Source organism: Telmatherina bonti (assembly GCF_933228915.1).
Source record: "Telmatherina bonti genome assembly, chromosome: 21".
NCBI lineage: Eukaryota > Metazoa > Chordata > Actinopteri > Atheriniformes > Telmatherinidae > Telmatherina > Telmatherina bonti.
In genome coordinates this window covers 13,725,343-13,748,480 of record NC_136630.1, presented here as the reverse complement: position 1 = coordinate 13,748,480, position 23,138 = coordinate 13,725,343, and the positions used below count along the sequence as shown (strand labels likewise).

Genomic DNA, 23,138 nt, shown 5'->3' with positions numbered 1-23,138 from the left:
CACAGCATGATGATCAGAAGCAAAAGAAAACAGATATTCATATGAATGTAGAGTAGGTTAAATGGGTTTTTAATTAAAACGCAACAAAAATGGATCATAATGAGATCATAAAGTGGTGTTATTATGTATTTAGCAGCTACGGGGCGTTTCATGCAGCAGTACTGTTTCCATGCTTGTTGCTAAAGCAGCTGGAACAGTTATGTGTCTTCGATGGAATTTAAAACCCAACAGGATCATGCAGCTAATAAAACAAATGTTATGTCATGTAGTTAAACTAACTCCGACTGCTGGTTCATTATTTGTTATTCTTAAAACGTGAAAGATTAATGAATAAAAAGGTTTCTCATTGTAAAGAAAACGCTGACCATAGAAAGCTTTTTTTTTTAATCGAACATATCCTACCAGTCAAAAGTTTGGACACACTTTCCTATTAAATCCAAGCGAAAGTGTGTCCAAACTTTTGACTGGTAGTGTAAGTACTAGAGCATACTAACAGATTGCATACCTCTGCCAATTATGTAAAATCCTTCAAATGACTTGAATAAGAGACACACAATGTTCAACAGCTGACAGCTGCCATAACTGCACTATTTTTTTCCTAGAAAAAGGCCTGCGCATGCAGTGTCAGTGAACAGCCTATTTGCTACTTTAAAGTCTTTTAAAATCAGTTTCAGCCAAGCACTTTCACTGTCTTTGTATCCAAATTACACACTTGAAGTATGCACTTTACCTTTAAACAAAGAAAGGTAGAAATGGATGTTGTCGTGTGATAAAAATAAGTTGTGTTTGTTTTATTATAAAAGTTTTTGAAAACTACCATCTCTAAAATATCCCATTATTGCTATTCCAATTAGTCATGTGCTAACCGTTTTACACCGAATGCTACTATGCCAGCGGACATAACAGAGATTAAGAGGTAAAATGTACTCGGTGACCCCAACATGGATCATCCAAGCCTGATTCAGTACTTCTTGGGTCACACACTCAAGACTGATTATTAGCTCGATAATGTCTATATAAAATATTAAGTATTAGATTTTACTAAAAGCTGTTTAACCTGAAGCAGTTCTGCCAACCAACTGTAAATATGGAGTGCTGCATTTCTTTATAAACTTTGTGTCCATCCTCAAAATTTACAGCATTTTCAGGATGTGTTGGGAGCATAACATGTTGGGATTTTACTGATACAGGAAACAGATTATTACTGAGCAGACTTCAGTGCTCAGTCAAGCTATTTTAGATAATGTGGACGGAACCAAATTATATGTAAATTCATTTTATTGTCATTCAAATTTGTCATGTTGCTGTAAAGCAGATGTCCAGGGTGATAGTCAGCAGAGCATCTGCTAATACTTACGAAGCTCCATCTGAGTATTCATGTGGTGGAGTTTCCTTGAAATTATACAGTTTCATGTCTATGGCAACACTGTCATGTCATGAAAACATATATCAGTGGAGTGGTGGACTTTTCCTACAAAGTGATGCTGAACCAGGAGTGTATTCTGTTACTTCCTATATAGAAAGTTTACTGCATCCATTGTGCATCTGAAAGGCTTGTTGTAACCCCCATCTTCCTTCTAGTATTTTCCAAAATGATGGATGCCAGCTGTACTGCCAATGAGCATCCATATATTAAATAAGTCAATAAGGTAAGCAATCTTTTTTTTTCCAGACTTGGTTGGTTGAAACTGGTGGAATCTACAGAATTTACCATGAAAGGCCAAAGAAACTGAAGACTTATCACTGCTGTGATGGACACACTAGCCAGGTCGATATGTTCTTCGCTTTATACTTCCATGAATGAGATATGATTCTCATTTTTGGGCATAACATATATGTGCAGCCAAGCAGAGCCGATTATTGACTGAGGGCTGTACTATGTGTAAAAACGTTAGTCGGGCTTTGTTACCATTGTAATATCTGTTAATATGCCTGCTGGTAATGGCAATGGTAACTATCATTAAGTAAAACATCTTCAGGAAAGGGGCACTAAACAAATGAAGAAGAGCGAAATGCGACATTCACATGGCAAGACAATGTTATGATAATCTGGGTGTAACTTTATTTATAAGGGTAACAGCTTCTACTTTCAAAGTATTTTGACATAATTAATACTTCATGGTGGCAAGTGACATTTATCAAATGTATACCACTTTAATGGAAATAAAAAGGCATTAAGAGGACAAGATGTGCAATATTTCATTGACAAAACATTATAATATATAACCTTTTAAGACATGTATTTTAAAAAGTGCAGTTCAAGTACAAGAAGGTTCAGGTTGAAATAAAAGTAAAACAAATGCAAGTTTTAGCAGAGCAAAACTTGGAATGCCAAAAAGATGAAGAGACTCTGGAGGAAGAAACTTTTAACAGAGGAAAATGCTGTAAAGCTAAAGGTCTAAAATATGCATCCCTTCACTGTAGGCACTGCCACACTTTGACCTGCATAATGTATACAGGACAATATATAATATAAAATCTCACATTCAAGACCCTTTCTTCACATTTAAATGAAAACTGGATTGTCTCAACCTGGAGAGCTTTCCTAGGTGTGGCAGGTGTAGATAAGGGCACTGACGTGACAGTAACAGTTAAAAATAATAATGGTGATAAATAATGTGAACAGGTATACACATTTGAAATAAATGTTTAAAATATAATTAATAAAACTATAACTAAACATTCCTCATTGCTCAAATGCAACAGAATTAGTCCCAACCATGGTGAAAAGGTTGTCATTGTTGGGTACAAAACATACATGAATGGGTTAAAAAAAAAAAAAAAAAAACAGCAACAGCTTATAGATGAAAAGAAATTCAAAGAAAAGGTTCAGTGCATGGAGAAGAGACAGAAACTCTGGTGGTTTCTTATTCTGACCTGTGCAATGGACCAGTCCTGTTCGAGGGGGAAAAAAAACACCAAGTGCTGGTTTGGTTTGTTAAATTCAAACTAAGACATACAAGTGACACGAACGTACACATTCAGACAAACATACATACATCGACAACCAGACGTGTTAAAGTCTGTTTGGATCCTGACAAAAGGACACACAGGACAACACTGCTGGCAGGCACTGTTCACAGACATGGACAGTCAGAGAGCTTTAGAGGGGCACATACTTTTGTTTGTCTCGTAAGTCCCTGCTTTTGATGCGGTTGGTGCGGTTGCTAGTTGGGATAGAATGGACGGAGGAACTCTTTTTGCTTGACGAATGGGACGAATGTGAGGAGTGGGAGAGGCTGGTTCGAGACTGACCGGCATTGTGGTCAAACTGCATCAGGCAGAATATTAGGTCTGAGGGCACCAGCTCAAATGCATATGGTGGATTGGTGATAACATACCTAGACAAAACACAGATCAGATGTGAGGCCAGCTCTTAATGTCATGAAAAAGTATGATGTAGATAGATACTGTCAGCTCCAGTTTTAAGCATCTTAAGGCCAGAACTTATACTCACCGTTTGGTACACTGACTTTGTGTGTTTAGATGTGCGTCTCGTAACCGATAGATGCCAAAACACAACATATTATAAGTTTTTAGGGCTTTACAAAAGAGGTCACCGTAACAGCCACCATCCTGCAAGACAGGAGTTAAAAGTCATTAAGTCAAATCAATCTTTATTTAAATGGCACATTTAAACACAACCTAAGCTTGTAACATGTAACAATTTTTAAAACTGTAATAAAAGTGTTAAAATAAAAATTTAAGTATTTAACTTCACTTGCAGGTTAAATGTAAAAAAAAACCTAAATTTGATCCAAAAAGCTGAAAAAAATTCAAATCCTACTAATCTGGATGTTAGCCCAGCTAAAATTTAGCTACGTAGCTTAAATTTACCTTTAAATTTACCTTTGCTAAAATATGTTGTGAAGTAATATTATAAACTACATTTGCATCTTAATTTATAACTTTTTTTTGACCAAATAAAATCAGAATTTAGCAGTCTATGTCCAAAAACTGTAGCTCCCGGGCTTTTGAACTATAACCCCCAGAAAAACATACATTGGGTTTTCGACTCCCTTTTCATAAATATGGAGGATAAAGTGGTTTCTAGTGGATTTGCTTCATGGCTGTTAACGGAGCACTTATATGCCCAAAAGAAGCTTCTCTTACCAGGATAAGGCCAGATTCAGATTTTTTTTTAATGTGGCATTAGCAATTGCCTTGCAGTTAATGCATTACTGCCTTAAATACAGTATTAATACATTAACATTAATTAATCTCTTTGCATTAGCCCTTAACCTTACTGCATCCTACCTTCAGGATGCAGGTACAGTTCCCTTTCATTGAGGACCAAGAGGGCATCCTCTAGTTTTGTCCCAACCTCTGTTTGCCTGCTAAACAACTAATCTGGAAACTGTTTTTTTTTTTTAATTGAATTTCAAGTTTTTATGATGTACGGTATGAATGGATGTGTTATGTATACATATGTTTTATTGTTTATTATTGTGTCTGTAGCACCGTCTCCTCTGCAAACAAAGTTCCTAACGGATAAATAAAGTGAATTTGATTTGATTAATATCTTAACTTTGATGTCCTTAATAAAAAATTTATTATTTTCCATCTGGCCTAAAGAGCTACATTTAGCAGGCAATCTAGGTAGAATAATCCTTTTTAGCCTTTAAACCTATCATTTTCAACTTTTTATTACATTGAATAGTGACAAAATAAGAATAAACATTATGGGGAGATCATCACAGAAGGAACTTCTCTCGCATGTTTCTGCTCTGCTAGTGTTTTAACTAGATTGTAATAACAGTTAGCCTATCAGCAACCTAATCCTTGAAGAGGTGCACAAAAATGTTGCTGTACAACTTACTACAAAAACTGGACCTTAATTACAAGCCTTTTCGCGTGAAGGATCAACTTCAGTACCAACTATTTTTACTGAAAATCTGTTTGGATGATTACCTGTTTCCTAAGATATATACCCCAGCTAACTCTGTTAGCCTGAGTGTTTCCAATGAAGGCAGCTTCTTTAATGCAAGAAGACAGAGATGACCTCAACCCCTGGGTGACAAGGCCACTCACTTACCCCGAGGTCAGCAAAGGGCCCGTCGTACAAGGCCAGCTGTGCCACGCGACACCTGTCCCTGTTCGCCAAGGTCTGCGGAGTGCTGTAGCCTCCTCGTAATGCATTCTCCTCTGCCAGCAGCCCCTCCAGCTCTGGTGTGGCCCCGCCTGTTACCAGTGTCCGGATCAAGGTGAGGATATTATCATTGAAGTATGTCTGAAGGTATGAAGTGAGAAGGGGGTGAATATTAAAGCAGAGGCACAAACAAATCTTCTCAGAGTGCCCGCTGGGTTGAGTGGCACCATCTAATCCTGCTGCATCACAGTGGAGAATCCAGTTAATGCAAGTTGATCATTGCAATTTATTCTGCCAACGTTTCAAAATAAACATACATATTAAAAAGAAAAGTAATCAGTTTCAACACTGCACAGTTGCTGGCTTTCTAGTTATTAGTTTAGCAAGGGGAAATGTCTGCCCTTTACTTTACACTGCAGTCTCTTGTCATCCCTCTGCTTGTACACCACAGTGACATCTCCCTTGGCTGCTGACAGCACTATTGACTTAGATGATGGATGAGGGCTGTCCATTAGGTAGCATTACCTTTGTCTACACTGGAGCATACTTGAAGGCAGCTTTGTTCTAACCTCAATCAAACTGAAAGACAAGCAGATGAAGCCATCATAGCTAATACAAGTTCCAGCCTTGTCATTTATTGTTTGAACTGGACTACTTTCTTCGCTGCGGTGGAGGTAATTTTATTCCCAAGCTGATATCAAAACATAAGACGTCTCTGCATTTTCAGATCACCGACTTAATGATAACCAAATTATATTGACAGTTTGGTCCGTTAGCTTAATCGTTTCTGACTTACTGCACTCATTAGGGAGTCCAGCACGCTGACTGCGAAGGCTGTCCCACAGGCAAAAGGCTGGGTGAGGTATAACTCTGTGTCGGGGTCGTCGTCATCATCTTGGTCCAGAAACTGAACATTGGAGTCATTTACTATGGGGGGGAGCAAATACGCAGGTCATGAATTATTTCAATTCTGCTTGTTTGTTTTCTGCTCACTAAACCAGATCTGATGGAACTGCTTCGGATTTGAAAAAGCATGGATCAGGCAAATACTTGATTTGTGTGAAAAGGAGGGACACACAGTGGTTGTGCACAACAGGCAGTAGCTGCAGATATGGACTGTATTAGGAATATGTTTATTGTTTGACATGTTTTTTATTCAATTGCTACAAATTTGGACAAAGTTTGTCTTTTTATTCCGCTGAAATGGCTCTATTTCTGTTATTTGTGTTCAGCTATGTTGCCAACTTGCCTCTGCCACATTCCATATCCAGGCCATTCATGCACACTCATGACACCATATTGCATGACATGCACGTTGTCAAAGTTCCAGGCCTCAATTCAAAGCCCTCATAAGGTCAGCATCAGTAAAACCAATATGCTGTTGTTTGTCTTGGAAATCCAAGACAGAACTTCCAATTACTTGTACTTGCTTGTCAGATCAAATAAAAGTATCTCATTGCCCCAGAACCTTCTTTAAAAGATGTCTTTGAGCACAGAAACACATGCAGTAGCTGGAGGAAAGTAATGATGTAAAATTTAGCTGAAGAACGGCTCCTTCTGTGAGGACAGAAAGACATGCCAGTCATATCGACAGGGCCGAGATGAAAGAAGGGCACGGGCCAGAGAATGTGATCCGACAGAAGATGCTATGAAAACAGCCACAAGGACTTCTGAGGGATCAAAGGCCCTGTAATTCTTAGAAAAATAAAAGGGAGAAATTTTGCTTTGAGATAAGGGACCAAAACAAGACAGGCAATTTCAACCAGAACCAAGGGTAAAATGTGCTCAAAGTGATGCCATGGGAATGGACCGAGCCTCTTGTGCAGCAAGAGAAATCAAAAGAAAGCTGATATGGAGGCAGCAGCAGTAACAACACTGCAGTACAGGACAGAGGCACTTCTTACCCAGCTCAGTTATCATTTGTATGTTGGTCCCACTGCTTTTATCCTGACTGAATGAAATCACAGGCAGTTTTTTGCCCTGCTTTGCTAACGGTGCTAGACAAGTGTTGAGGAAAAACAGTTACTGTTACATGCCAACAAGGGACAGACACGCATTTAAAGAACTACACTCTTAGTACTGCTAACAAAGCATCTACAAGCATCTAATTGTAGAAATTACGTTTTCATTTCGGCTTACATTTAGTTGGAAAAAAAAAAAAAAAACTACAAACGTGCTGCAGTTTAGCTAGCGTTACCAACCGTCTGACATGAATAAGAAGCAGTGATCATACCCAGCTCTGTTATGATGGGAATATTTGCTCCAGTTGTCACTGAGGTCTGCCTTACTAATCCATGGACTGGGCTGTTCTCGGGAGAAGATCTATCCATCCCTGGTGGTGTGAAGCCTTAATGGACACACATTTCATAAGGAGCACTTGTTAATGCAATATTTAGTACTTCATCAGATGACAGAAGCAATCACATCAGCAGAAATAATACATCGGGATTATTTTATCCATTCTCATCCACGGATAACTAAGTGCAACATTACTGTATTCACATGAAAATAACAACAGTCAATATCTAATAGATGACATGTGGCTCATTATGTTTCCCTTTGACTGTGTCTGCATGTAGACAAAAACCTTCTACACGCGCACACACACAAATCATGTACAACTCAGAACCATGAAAGAGAAAATAAGTGACGCAAGATTGAATTCATTTTGACTTGACATTCTTTGATTTCCTCATACTGACATGTAAGCACATTAAATCAGTGATGCTGTATGTATTATACATAGGCCATGTTTTGACATCCATCATTTACTGCTGACTAAGGCGAATGTGAGGTCATTCATGTATTAGAGGAATAATGAAATAGGCAGGGTTTTTTTTTCTTCAGGTCAAAAGGTTTCTAAAAGCACTTCTTTTAATGCTACACAATGACCATTATCGAGGCCCGTCTGATGATAACTGAGTGCCATATAGAAAATTGTAACATGCAATATTAATAAGTTAAAGACATCATTATTTCCAAAGTTGTCCAAGATAGTGAAAAACACAAATAAAAGTGTGAATGCCAGGCAAGATTTGTGCACCAATGCCGCTCACGTGAGGTTTGTGAGGAAACCAGCTGTTACAGTAACCTGGGGAATAGTCAGTTGAGTTTACTGTCAAGCACAGCAACAACAGGTCAGCTAGGCAGCACAGTGAGGAATATTCTCTGTGCCAAAGCCTTGTCCCTCCCAGGCGGTGCAGTGAACTATGATAGGGCGCTCCTTACCTTGAGAATTGGCCTGCAAGACCCCGATGCTGTCGTCAAACTGCATGGATTTGATGTTGAGTGACGCCAAGATGCATTCTTTGTCCTGTAGTGATGCATCGTCAATATTGTTCTGATTGGCTGACAGAATGACACACATGTCGCAGAGGTTGATGTTGACAGCCCTCAGATCTGCCCTGCTCAACGGAGTGCCCTTTGAGAAGGAGTGAAGGGGAGAATTTATGTCACCTTTGTGATATGAGAGATGAAAAGATCTGTATGTGGTGGTCGCAGTAGTTGGTTTAACAAAGACTTCTTTTTTTTTTTGGTCAAAGAAAAAGCAAGTTTTGATTAGATATTGATTAAAAAAAAAAAAAAAAAAGTCAAAGCCATATTGGAGAACTAAGTCTCGACAAATTCACAGGATTTTTACTGTAAATCAGACAATTTAAACATTAGAAGTGGCAGATTTTGCCCTACTTACTGGCAGAATGGAGACTTTTGGGAAATTATGGAGAGTTTCCCACTCCCGCTTCAGATACTCAAGTGAACCGACAAACACAATGTGCTTCAGCTCGTGGTAGTGAAAATTGCTTGCTCTCAGGGGCATTACAAAGTTTCGTAGACCGATCAATGCTGACTTTACGTCTCCAAATATGCACACAACCACATGGCCGCTCAGAACCGTCATGGCTGCCTCACTTCGGGTCTATAAAGGAAAGAAAAAGAAAAACGTCTCCATAATTTGGCTAAAATGAGGAATTGTTAGCACTTGTTCTCCTTGTTTCACACAGCCTGCTCACCCTGTGGAATACATCATGCAGTTAATGATGGCAATAAAGTTTGAAAGTAATTTGAAAAATGGCATATGTATTAGTACACGAAATGTTGCAAATGGCATGTCAAACACCTCATTACAGAGTGTTTAAGTGCCCTGTCAACCTCTGATGGTGCTTTGTCACATGACACATCTGTCACTGGGGAGAAAAGTGTCAAGGACAAATGATGTGTGCTGAGTGAGGTAGCAGGACCCACCAGGATGACCTTCTCGATGTCTTTGGACGGGCACCAGTGAAACATCCCTGTGGAGTCGTATTTCTTTACATTCTCGTCCATGCTCTCAATCTGCTCGTTGCCTGGGATAAGGAGCGGGTCGTGTCTGGTTAAACAAAAAGACCAGAGGGAACAAATGACAGGATATCACCGACAAGCTGTAGCTATGGATAAGATGTGTTTAACTTTTTTTACTTATAATTTTTCTCAAAAAAAATCACAAATAGACCGCTATACGTCTCAAACTTACTAATAAGTCACCTGTATTTATAAGGAAAAAAAAGAAAAAAGAGTTTCTTCCTTTTTACCCCCACCTCTCTTCGCTCATAGCTGTCAGGGGCCATCTGCAGAAATGTCAACAAAACTGCCATGTCATCAAGCAGAGTGACATCAGCAGCGGCAACCAGGCGGAAAGAGATGGCAGCAACACACTGCCTTGACTGGCAGGAGCAAGGAGATGCAATTACGCCCCCTTACTGCATACAGCTTTTGATGTTGTGTGCTGAGTGGTAAAAGCTTTAACAGGCCAGACTTTAAATATTTCAGCAATTTGCCCAATCGTATTTGCTTTCCAAAGTGAAGAGTATTAATGTTTAAACAGACCATCGGCACTATATAAACTAATTTCGTTCAGTGTTGTGGTAAGCTTCAACCCATCCATCCTGACCACTGAAGAGGTCTTGCAACAAGACTATTTGCGGTTGGACCAGTCTTGTTAAGGTCAGACTTAAATGATATTTTGAATCAATGCAACCGTAACTGGCTGATTGTAAGGTATATGGCTGAACAAGCTTTCCCTTCCAGTTTGGACGAAAATACTGAAAAGGTTTATCATTAAAACACAATTTGCCAACCAGTGCACGAGATCAGTGTCCTGCCCAACTCAATTCCTGTTACACTAAAGTGACTTTGTCAGATTCAGATCACGGTTAAAGATGTTATCCTCTGAAAACCTAGACAGCTACCTTCTGTCTCAGTCTAAAGCCTTTAAAATACTTCCGTAAGAGGAGCGTCTCTTTAATCCATGACAGTACACTGAAAGAATGCCACCTTAAGTAACATGTTAAGTATGCATGAAAGTGTCAGCTGAATCTACCATCCCTCGGGCTGCAAGAGACTGAAGCTGGAAAAACTCGCCTTTAGGCTCATATACCCTGAGGCAAGACCTGGATGTCCTTTCATGAACAGACGTATCTTGATAAGGAAATGTCTTTTCTGCCACTTTCCACCTTTCAGATTCTGATCTGGCTTTCATTTGACAAGACTCGGATGTGTTTGAATTAAGTTCTGCATGGCAGAGAATGTGACTTATCTTTAAAAAGTGAACATTTTTAGTTTTAGTTATAATACTTGTGCAATAACCTTTTTTTGCATTGCTATCAATAGTGCATGTGTCCTAAAAGTTTCATTATTTATTGACTTTTCAAAGTTTAATTTTTATATACTAATAGTTCATGTTATTAAATAAGTTCTCCCTGGAAATTTTTAAGTAGAAAAGTTGTAGAAAAGTGCTTTGTTCTCTTGAACTAGCTGGGTAAAGTGAGGCCTGACTAATTCAGACTTTTGCACACATAAAGCAACTATTGGTAAGAAAAAGCTATGCACATATTCAAAACAGGAAAAAAAAATACAGCAGCCTCTATTCCCACAAAATCTGGTATTTTAGAAAGAATGCGTAGTGAGAACATTCACACTTCTGTTCTGTTGACCATATGTATACAGATCAGATTAATATCATTAGTCGTAGGACAATAGAAAGAAAAAATAAAGCAGAATTTAACTGAAAAATATCAGATTTTTTCTTTTGATTTTAGAATATCCTTCTCCCTCCACATCTTTAAGATCAAGCTGAAAACCTTCATTTTTCATAATTCTTATAGTTAGGATATGAGCATCTCCTGAGTTGGAGTCTGCATGTACGGGACCCAACTATCCAGGTTATGCTCTTTGCTCTTATAGTGATGGGTAGTCTAGCCATCCATTGCTTATGTAGCAATGGGGACGTCACCTGATGCACTGAGAAGTACCTTACTCCATTTCTCTAATGTATTAATGTATAAATATATGACAATGTTGCCGTCTCTAACTTATTTCTCTTTTTTTCTGCAGGTCTTCCTGAATAAGTGCAGTTGTACATGTTCTGTCTTTCCTGTTGTCTCCACCCAAACCAGTCTGCCAGCGGTTTTCTTCCTGTTAAAAGGGAGTTCTTTCCTTCCCACTGTCGCCTCGTGCATGCTCAGGATGGGGGATTGAAATTGCCCTGTGATAACATTGTTGTGAAGTGGCGCTATATAAATAAAGCATAATTGAATTGAATGGAATGGAATAGTTGTGAGTGCTGTAAACATATGCAACTCTTAATCGTAGTCATGCAAAAGATGGCTGCTCTGAGGTTGCTGGACCATCCTCTCAATGCAACTTTAGGAAGAGAATATAGATAGACATAATCCTTTTTTTTTTTTTTTTTTTCAGAAAAGAGATTGACACTTAGTTATGGCCATACTTGATGACAAGGATTGTTTTCTTAAAAACAATGATTGCCTTATTTCTAAAAACTAAAAATTCTTTCTAATAGCGATGATAAAACAAAGAGGTCTTGACTTCAGGAATGCCATTGCCAGGAAACAACGAAATTAACATTTGCATGTCTTAACTTATCATTACAAACCCTGACCAGCTGGTCACACGTGTTTTTGTTTGTTTGTTTGTTTTTTAACACACAAGTGTTAAAAGTGTTTCTGCTTTTGTGCGTGTACACAGTTTAAATAATGAAGTATTAAATTTTTTTATTATTTTAGGGCTAGTTATTATATAGAAAATATTACGTGACATTATGTGCAGCTCAAATTCTATTATTTCCTGGAATTCAAACTCGTGAAGTCGTTTTCTTTTTAACACGTTTCCCAAAAAATTGACAAATTGACAGCAAAAGTGCATATCAGCCAAAGAAATTGTTTGTTTGGCAAATGAACAGTTTAAACTCTGAATCATCCTCCATCGCTCCAACTGTGTTCTTCTGTATCATCAGCTTCTGCTTAAGTTCTAATAAGAGTGAGATCATTTAGGGGTTTTACACCTTGGCTAAATATTTCATCAAAAGTCAAATGTTTCACCACTCACTCAGTGGAGCTGCTGTCACTTCAGTTTGTCCTTGTGGAGATGACTGGTGAGGCAGAGCTCTGCCAGGATAGCTATCGCTCACTGTCAGCCATGATGGCCTGTCACTATCCTACAACGACAATTGCCTCAGCAATGCTGTAGTAGACATGACGTGTATGTCAAGGCGCTTCGATGTGACCAAACGCGTTTTGACATCCCACAGTTAGATGTGTCTTATGACCCATCAAGGAGCCTGTGGAAATGGTGTTAATTTCAGTGAGGTCGTCATTGCTAAGCTCCAGACAGCCCTCGTTATAGTTTGCTGGAACTACAAATGGAGCTGTCTCTTGGAAACATACAATCACGTTCTACTTTTGTGGTTTACTTTGTGACACATTGAACAAGTCTTGGTGAGTGTCATATCTGTAAACGTTTTAGCGTCAAACTGATCAGCAGCATAATTCTCGGCTTCAGTGTATTATTACACTTATGACAAGACTTGACAAATCATGTCTGCGGAACATGAGGCCAGGTGTCTTCTAGAGGAACTAACATTTTCTGAGAAAGACATAAAGTGGAAAGCAGACATGCACATTATGTAGATCTTCTATTTCAGCATCACAGCTCTGGTTTACTAAAGCTTACACAAGCACTAGCCGCTGGAAAGGTCTTTGAAAACCCTCCAATCATGCAAACTGACAAAGACTTGCTCTTCAAAACCCACAGCCAATCTGTTGGTCATTACTTATTTACAAAGGCCTTGAGGCCGCAGGTCCTATAAAAACACATTTGATATAGTATACACCCAGATGTTTTTTTTTCTATGCTTGTTGCAATGAAGTATCCCTTAGGCAACCACAGCGAATCTCTCTCTAGCGTGTAGGCAGCAGGCACTGAATGGAATATCGCATCTACCTGTATTGCACCGTATTAGCCTAGCAAGTAGATGGATCGCTTTGGTGGGTTGATATTTAGCTGATGGCTATAGCTGTGGAAAAGCCTGGTTTTGTTACCCAAGAGTCTGGAAATCACCTGCAGCGATTCAACTTGAGCACCACTTTGAAGCAAATCAAACAAGAGCAAAACACCCACCTGAAAAAACAGAGGCCACAGATCAAAGGAGATGCCTCCTGATAAATATCAGCACTTTTATTTATAATACAACAAAGTCACTTTTTTAACAACTTTATATTGCCGATCTGAACGGTATCTTATAGTATTAAACATCACAGACGTGGGGGTTTGACTTCCAAATGTCAAACAAATAACATCCATATTAGTGATGGAAACAAAGTCATCTGTCACTTTTAATTATTTCACATCTGTAAAGTTCCACTTTGTATACATCAAGCTGCAGGTCGTTCCTGTTGCAAGGCTTCTCTATAACATGGCACTTAATGACAATGACTATTACTGTTATCATTCCTGTAATGGGCTTTTGTTGAATAACAGTGTTATCTCCAGTCAAGATCAATAAGCGCTGATTTAATTTCATGAGACAAGATAAAAGCAAGGTAGCATTTGAATTCGCCTTTCATTGTGATGATACATATCATCTGTGGCCTTATGTGCAGAAAAGACCTCAGAGGGATCCGACAATAGATGAATAGCCTTGGGCTATCTATCCTTTAGAGCCTCTCTCACTGGCTGGTGCTGTCATTAGTGCCAGGCTTGTTTAAGAGCTGTAGTCTCTGGGTGTCACATGAGCCTCGTGGCATAAAGCACCTCTGCAAGTCTGACATGTTTTCCATGAAAACTGGAGCACAGAAAATGTTTTTTTATGATGTTCTACTCAACATAGCGGTGTCCTACCTCATTATTTTGGGTGAGGAGTTTGGAGAGTTTCTCATTCCACCATTACGTTGCTTCTTTTTGGGCGACAGTGCTGACTGTTGATCTTCTTCAACTGCAACAAGACGTAGCGCTGTGAGGTTGGAATTACCGGAAAACTAGCCAAAATTACATCAATGGCAGTAAAAAGATGATAGTGCACAGCTGAAAGTGAATTCAAAGGGAAAGTATGCATTCACAAACATAGTGGAATGAGTTTGTGCGAGTGGACAAGATACTTGAGTGTGCTGACAACAGTCCAATATTTGGATAATGCAGATGGGAAACATTAGCAATGATTTGTATAGATGTGTAGGGAGATTCAAACATGCGATGCTGTCATCATCAACCAACATGCTGATGGCTAGAGTCTAATCTGTAAGGTTTTATTCATCACACACCAATCCACAAAGCAGTTTAATCTATATTACCTTCTATATCATTGATATAATTTAGCACCATTAAAATATTAAGGGCTAATATGATTTTATTCTTTAAATCCCTTATTAGTATATTTTAACTCATATATTGAAAAGCATAGCTGTTTTGTTAATTAATCACTATATCACTTATTTGTTGTAATAATATGCAAATAACAATGATACAGAATTGCAAAATAAAGCTGATTTTGAGCCATCCCATCTAGAGTCCCAGTGTCTCACTTCTTGGTAGTGGCGCCATTGGCTCAAAATAATTAGGTTGGTCCTCATGCCAGACTGATTTATGCACAGTTGAGATGCCCTTCGGACACAGTCTTTACCACGTCACCAAACTGCGCTGAGCTCTTCATATGGAGTGAAGGATAGGCTTTAGCCATGGGTAAAGTAATCATACAAATATTTTCACAAGCTAATATCACAGCTGAAGAAAAGAATTCGACTCCATGGCAATCAGCAGTAAAATAAACACAAGCAGCAAGAAAAGCGTTTCACTTGATGGTCCTGGTACACATCATTGTACTGGAAGAGGTTGTCACAGGTAATGAAAAATACACTTGAGTATCTTTTTACTGATTCTTCAAGCTGTGAACAGGTCTTTGCTTCTTTTTTTTTTTCAACAAAGCTAGCGCTTTCATTTAAATAAAAAAGGTCTCAAAGAGCATGCTCCTCCGCAGATGAACACATAGTCCTCAGCACTGATAGCATGTCTGAGACTGACACAATAATGGAAAATGTTGAAGTACAAGGAGCCTCCAGTGCAGGGGGATGATCCAACACACGGGCCCTTCACATCTCGCTAGGCCTGTTCAATATTTAATGTTTCACAGCTGACAGCTGCACATACTGGGTCATTAGTAAAGAATGTTGCACGTGCAACCACTCCAGGCTGGCAAGCACATGCTCTGGTTGTACTGTTGTTGAGTACAAGCTGCCAAACACACCAAGATTAGGAGGTGGGGGGGGGGTTGGTTGGGCCTTACACTGCCTCCTACAAAGTGTGGCGTTATTGGAGTGACCGGAGTGGTATCTGTATTTCACCGGCAGGCTACGTGCCCTCAGGAGCCGGCTGGTTTCTTCTGCCATTCCCGGTAGCCGGTTGACCCGGGCCAGGTCTCCAGAGCCAATGAGGCTCAGTCTCAGAGCCGAGGGCTGGGTGGGGGGAAGCAGGCTCCCCTTGCGGTTGTTTACCAAAGGGACTGACACAGCAGCTCCGCTGCGGGGTCCCCTACAGACCTCGCTGGCTGAGCTGTGGTTCAGTTTAGCTGACTTGTACTGATAAGATGACGACTGGATTAGGGGGCTGTTGTTTACTGCTAAATGAAGAGGAGTCAAAATCAGCAGCTGTAGAATGAAAGACAACTTGCTTTTTTTTGTGTGTGTGTGTCAGCTCATCCAAATCACAAAACACAGCAGTTTTTAACTGAACTTTGTAGGTGTTTAACAATCCTTATAACTTTGGAATAAGGTGCAGAAGTTCAAAGATGGTCGTCTCACATTCCTCTTTTCAGCCTGAAACAGTGAAGATATATTCTGTAAATGATCTTGTGAGACAAAGTCATCATTTGTGGAAATATGTTATTTCAACTCGTTTGTGTATTCTAAAAATAATCCAGAAGAGAAAATAATACTGCTATGTGGTAGTTTCATGATTTGAATGAACTAACTTCTTAATTCTTCCAACAAGGTAAGATTTGATTGAAACTGACTTCAATAAGACCTGCAGTTTGTGTGAATAAAACATCTTGTGACTATTATCATATTTAAAGGACAATCACTGCATTTGTGGGATAATTCCTTCTGGCACAAGAATGCTGAAGGCTGAATAATTAAAGAAAATCTCATTCTTATTTAACGCCCCTGAACCACTTCATATAGCCAACAATGATGTGTTCGATATGACATTTGCTTTGATATTTATAATAAACATGAATTAATAAACATGCTTTCAGGTGTTTCAGCAATTGTTGTGCCACAAGAACATGGAGGTGGCAATGTGGATTAACAACCACAAGTCGCTGTATGCAGCTAACTTCTGATGGGGAGGAAGGAATTCACTATCCGCTTGTGTTTACCAAAGAGGTAAAACTGGTGAAGATAAAACAAACAGAAAAGGCACGCTTCTTTAGTTAAATAATGTCTGGGAGCCAAAACTGGAGAAGGGAGATGATTATTTCAACAGTCAGCTGTCTTGCAGATTATCCTTCCTGTTTCAGACCTTGTATTTTCATCTGCCCCATGTCAAACATGCGCAGCACTTCTCCCAGACAACGCAATGTGGCAGATCTGCTGCCTATCAGTGATCCTGTTAAAGTGGACGCCACTCGCCTAATGTCTGAGCCACTGACAAAGCTTTAGATCAGCTTTTTTTTTTTTTACCTTGTTTTTTTTTCAGATCTGGTGCCTCAAGTCCACTTTACATACATTATTTGACATCAAAAGTTGTTTCTTAAATGTTTCTGCTACATGTTTAACTGTGCAAGGATTTCACATGTCTACACTGTGTGAAGCAGCAGCACCATCTGCTGCCGAGCTGTAACTGATACCAAACACAAAGACGCATTTTGCTAACGTTTGCTTGTAAAATGCAGTGATGGATGATGACAGACTGAACAGTGAAAATACAGCAGGTTAGAGAAGACTCAAGTGGTGATAGCTGAGAAATGCGAGTGGAAGTGTTAGACATGTGACTAAGGAGAGAACATGGAAATGAAAACTTACTTGATTTGATATATCCATTATAGCTATTTTTAGCTGAGAAAATGAAGAGATGGATGAGAGGTTACAAGAAGAAACAGCTCGTAATGAAAACAAATTATAAATGACAACTGGAGGCAGAGGGGTTTCTCTTTTAAGGCACTGAAAAAAGTAGAGGTGCGCCTTGAAGACAACATGAACAAACCAATGAGAAATGAAACACAGGTCAGTGTTATGTGGTTTTCAGCAATGGGGTCATTATTTTACACACTGATTCATTCTCAGTTACACCTGAGGTGAACTGATTTCTATAAGAAAGATATTACTTTTTTTTTTTTTTTAAACTAAATCAATACTAAGACTGTTTAAGATTAATAACTAATTTAACAGCATTGATTTACTATATTTCAACGTGAGGCAGGTCATTACAATATTACTTAATGAAATGCTTTGAAATAGCTACAATTTTAAAGCTACTTTAAATTATCTAGATATCCAAATTGATTTAAACATGGAAATCAATGCATGGTTCATAGAACAAGACAAACAACATGCTTTTGCCTACACTGTTTATTTTATTTTGCATGTGTGCATGTCTGTCTCACAATTTGCCTTCCTTTATAAACCCCCTGCCTGAGAAAACCTGCATGGAACTTTCTGTGAATCACTTTTTGGATTCGTGGATCCTACACTTGCTCATTAGTGACTTATTTCAACCCTTTGCTCATAATAAAGGTCATCCATTGAGCTTAAGGCAGGACAGTGACAGCAATGTTCAAACAGGGACCTTGCTGGTCCTGGCATCTGTCGCCTGCAATCGGAGGGCGCGAGCAGAGTCACAGGACTAACAGGCTAGCATCTGTCCCACAACGAGAGGAAAGCAGAGGGGCGGGGGCACTCGCCTGCCTGATGGTTAGGAACTGTCAGGCTGAGTTTCATGACAACCGGTAGCACTCCAAAAATGAAAATGCAAACATAATTTCCATGTCAGACCGTATAAGGCCTCGCTCCATGTGTCTCCTACACCGTGTCGACAGCAACTCTGGAGCTATGCTCAAGCTTAGCTAGCCAGGCGAAGCTCATAGCACACAACCCTGGAAGACATGTTGAGGGGTGGAAACGCCCAGAGACGCTCAACTATACACAGAATAGTGTTTGATCCAGAGACATTCGCTAAAACTGTATGACAGACTGCAATGTTTTCCAGCAAATTGTATCAACGCTCTGCAACCTCAGACACGTTCTTCATGCCTGCTGCAATACATCATACAAAAGCCTCTGGCTTTAAAGAGAAATCACACTTAAATTCAAAATTTCCCGTGCAACACAATTCAGTTAAACTCATTCCTATCCAGTCTAACACAAACCAGAATTGCGGTTGTTTTTGCTTATTCCCTGTAAAAAAAAATATTCCCTATTGCACAATTATATTCTTCTTCCTGTTCATTTCAATCAAGGTTGCGAAGATAAACAATGCCTCAAACTTTCTGCAGCAGATGGGGCTTTTTCTTCCAAAAGTGTTACAGATTTCACCCCCTCTGCCAATTCAAGCTTTTCAGATTAATTGGCTAAAACCACTTCATTAAGCTCAGTAAGCACTACAATACCCTAAGGTATTCTCAAAATCATTTTATTATATTCTCAGTGTCATCTATATATAAAAACGTCTCAAATCCTATCCTGTCCTTCCATATCTGCAGGCTACTGTAACATATTGGGATTACATGGGTGTTATTTGGGTCATGCTTTTTTGAAAGACATCTTAAGTTATGCTCTTCAGTGACATTTTTTTTTTAATAATGAGGATATACATACAAATTCTCCAATACTGCCTCCAAATTAGAGTCTAAAGTATGCATTTTGATGCTAAATGTTCGTCTTTCTGTTCGTCTCTTGCTTATATGTGAGCGAGCTCACTGATATGATCATTAATTTTACCACTGCAACAACTCAGCATTAGTAATCTGTTGATCTGATTTAAACCACAGGTAAAAGTGAATCCACATTCTCTACACAAAAACACCAACAAAACAGTAAACCAGCATGCGCCACACCAGCTAGAAGTCACCTCCAAAAGTAGCGACAGAGCAGGGACCACCAGCTGAAAATCATAAGGCTAAAGCAACATCTATATCCATGACAGTGATGACACAGCCACTAGAACCAGACAGCACACAAGCCGAAGACATGCCGCACAGTTAGCACAGGCCATGTTACAAACACTGAAGAGCACACACGTCATGGCGACAACTTACAGGCACGTAAAGTGGCTGAGCAATCATTAACAGAGACAGCAGAGAGTGGGATGTCCCGTTGAGGGGAGTCCAAGTTACAACGCACATTAACCGGCATGCATGAGCAGTCCTGCTCTGAGCGGCCGCTATCAAAACAACATGCCAGTCTCATTTTCTTGTAGGCAGGCGTCTTGGCTACAGTCATGGGTTCAGACAACAGGAGAGGAAGAGCAGGTTAATGCGGAGGGTCAATCTGGAGGAACAGTGGACAAAGGTAGACAAGGCACAGAGGAAAGCTGCTGCTGAGATGAAGAAGAGAAACTCTGATAATTGGTGTGCAGAGGTCTTTCTGTTTAGGGGAGGTGGTCAACCCTAAGATGCTTCTGTCACGAGCAGAAGCAACAGCATTTCTCATAACTTCCTAAAATAAACATGACATGATTTCACTCTATGTAATGGGAATTTTTTTTTTTTTAAGTTACCATTAAATTTAATATTTCTAACCATTTCTCTCACTTTAGACAAGGTGACAAAACTTTATCCAGCAAAAAAACAAAACAAATACATCAACAAAAAAACAGCTTGATTCTATTTGTGCATCCAGGAAAGACAAATGGGACAGTATATTTCTTTGACATGACTAAAGCAACATGTAATAAACTGCTTGGAGAAGCTATGCAGTCATGTCTGTGAATTGCATCATTTTAGTATATATATATGCAAAAAGATTTATTCTCTTTATGAACACTGTAAAATGAGAAATCTTCCTCATTTTGTCATGCCAGTGGATTCCTAGCTCTTTTTGCATTAATGTTGTTTTTTTCACAAGCCAGTGGGGACACCTGGTGGTAAGCTGGAGAGTTACTGACTCATACTTTATGGATACTGCATTAATATTTTTTGTTTGTTTGTTTGTTTTTTTCCAAATAATTAGCTAAGGAAATATAGAAGTAAAAATAAAACTACTGTATGCATTGTATTTCCACATTTGATTTATGTCAGATTTCTTTTGAATGTTTTGATGTTCAGTTTAACAGCAACGTGCAGATAACAACGAGGGATCCAGGCAGCACCGACCGTTGTACATGCAACATCTACAATGCATTCACACAGGTCGCATCAATCAGGAGAACAGGTAGCAGGCTGTGTTTTCGGAGGGGAAACTCATCCACATTACTCACAATATGTCACTAGTAAGTGATTTTTTATATTTTAAGGAAACAGTGCCAAGTTCCCAAGCAGCAGGAAGAGAATACATCACATGTGAAGGTTAGGTGTTAGTTGTAATGGGTTTACAACAAAACAAACTGAATCTAAGTGGAAGAACAACAGAGCAGCAACATGATGTCTTTTAAGTCTACAAACACGCGAGCCATCCAGGTACCTGTGGCGTTAACAGTCTCCCTGAATGTCTGTTAACACCACAAAGTTGTCAACAATGAACACAGCTGTTGGATGAAAAAGAACAGAACAGACATTCACACAACCAACAAACAAAGCAAACATTAAGAGTGAATTTGCAGGCAGTCAGAGGAGACTGATTTCTCACTTCTGTGTGTTTTCATATTAGATAAAATCCAAAAGTATTATCAAGTCAGGGTTTGAATATAAAGGTTAGTTATATTAGTTCATCCAAATTCACAAAAGCAGAATTTTTTAAAGGTTGTCAGTGAGTGAAGCCCAAACCATCCACATGAGAAGAAGCTGGAGGCTTTAGTCTGTCATCCAGGTGAACTGACACTTAAAAGAAGGTGGGAGTTTTATGGTATTCAAGAAACATATTGTGCACCGGTCTCTTTTGGCTGTAGAAGGAAATCTAGTGACTTTTTTGTTTTTTATGCACAAGTTTTCATGGAATGACCAGTTATTGCTGGAGCAAACCGGTTTGGACACATGGCTACAGTGTGTAAATATACCATCACACTGCTATGCTAACGCTAACTGAGTTTGCAAACTGAGCAGGAATATTAAAGAAACAAACTCGGTGTGCTTGTGTGGAATTACTTACATTTCTTGCATCCACATTTTTTTATCCTTTTGGGATCAGTTATGTCATCATGACAGGCCTTACAGTAAAACAAAGCTCTGTGGAGGAAAAACAAGAAGCACATGTAAAAGGACTTTCTTGCACTGCTGAGCGTGAAACGTGTGGGAAGCAGGTCATCAGGTTCTGCTGCCAAGTTGAGCACAGACACAAAGTAATGTGTGACAGCTTCCTTTATGTCAAAGATTTAAAAAAATCGCTTAATCATTTTGTTAAAAGAAAACTCAGAATATGCTGATTATGCTAACTTTGGTTGGGAAGGACATCATTGTACCTGGCTTGTTGCTGTGATGGTCTTACATTACTGCACAAAGCATGGGTGTAACCACAGTGCTAAAGGACATATATAGATTTCAGAGCAGCATATGGTACCACTGAATCCTACAGGGACGGGCTCACTTATTATGCCAAACCACAGTCTGTACGTATTAAACCAGCATGGTTTTGTGATAAAGGAGTCTGGATGATAAACTGGTATGTCGTAGCTGAGATCTGGGGACAGATGCATAAAAGCATGCTGTTTCATGATTAAAATTGTTTGTTCACATTTGTTTTGTTAGATTTATAAAATGGATCTATGTTCTCTTTTTACAGCCTTAGTCGTTATGAAATTATGCAGATGTGCACAAGCCCGATTTCCACTTCCATCTTTAGTTACTGTGTGATGCCACACCATGATAATAACATTTCTGATTTAAATGGGAGACACTGGCACTTGCTGAGTCTCTGTTGCGTATACATAACGCTGATTTCATGCTTTGACTTAGTTCTCATTTTGATATTCTTAAATGTTTCATACATCAGTGTGATTGAGGTAATATGCAGCCAGTTTCCAAAGACAAACCGTCAAAGACCCTCTTAGAACTTAGATGCTCAAATCGTCTTTAAAAAAAAAACAAAGCTGTCAGGGTCCTTGGAGGGAAAATATAAAGAAATGGTGGGAGGTTCAAAACTTTTTGCACAATGCTGTAGCTCAGCTGACATAACGGGACACGCAGAGCGAACAACAACTAACTTAACTTACTGACACATTGTAATCTCAGGCCTCTGTCATTACCTCTTTACTTCTTTGGCATCACTGGCAATGAAGAATCCCAAAGTTCCTTCCTGCATTTTCACATGGTTTCCAGGGTTGATCAGGGTGCTGGAGGGACGGTTAACAGACCAAACATGTCACAAAAGAAAGTCATGTCACACCAATCACAAAGTTTTTTGCACAAATTGACGTGCTGCCCAGGCTAGTTGTTGGAGGTTATTTGGCAGGATGGTTTCTGTTTATTGAATTAAGCTGATGAATGCAGATTCAGGGTGAAACTTTAAAACATGCCCATGCATATTATTCATTAGAGAAGCCACTAAAACAAAGCTTCTGCTGTGCCTTGAGGAACCATATTCTACTTAGCGTAATAATGTGTCAAAAATTCTGTGATGTATATGATAATACTGAC

General features: G+C 39.2%; 1 protein-coding gene across 1 annotated transcript in view; it reads right to left on the bottom strand.

Moving 5' to 3' along the window:
• LOC306771719 (calcium-activated potassium channel subunit alpha-1a-like) overlaps positions 1-23,138 on the bottom strand; it is a gene marked incomplete at its 5' end in the record, with an annotated part of 98,415 nt that overhangs the window by 1,159 nt on the left and 74,118 nt on the right. The window contains 14 exons of the mRNA XM_079261005.1: positions 3,120-3,341; positions 3,458-3,576; positions 5,036-5,230; positions 5,886-6,016; positions 6,994-7,086; positions 7,323-7,436; positions 8,318-8,510; positions 8,781-9,005; positions 9,332-9,455; positions 14,261-14,354; positions 17,437-17,469; positions 19,668-19,841; positions 21,655-21,731; positions 22,748-22,834. Coding sequence (XP_079117131.1) covers positions 3,120-3,341; positions 3,458-3,576; positions 5,036-5,230; positions 5,886-6,016; positions 6,994-7,086; positions 7,323-7,436; positions 8,318-8,510; positions 8,781-9,005; positions 9,332-9,455; positions 14,261-14,354; positions 17,437-17,469; positions 19,668-19,841; positions 21,655-21,731; positions 22,748-22,834 — 1,881 coding nt within the window. The remainder of the gene's footprint in view (positions 1-3,119; positions 3,342-3,457; positions 3,577-5,035; positions 5,231-5,885; positions 6,017-6,993; positions 7,087-7,322; positions 7,437-8,317; positions 8,511-8,780; positions 9,006-9,331; positions 9,456-14,260; positions 14,355-17,436; positions 17,470-19,667; positions 19,842-21,654; positions 21,732-22,747; positions 22,835-23,138) is intronic.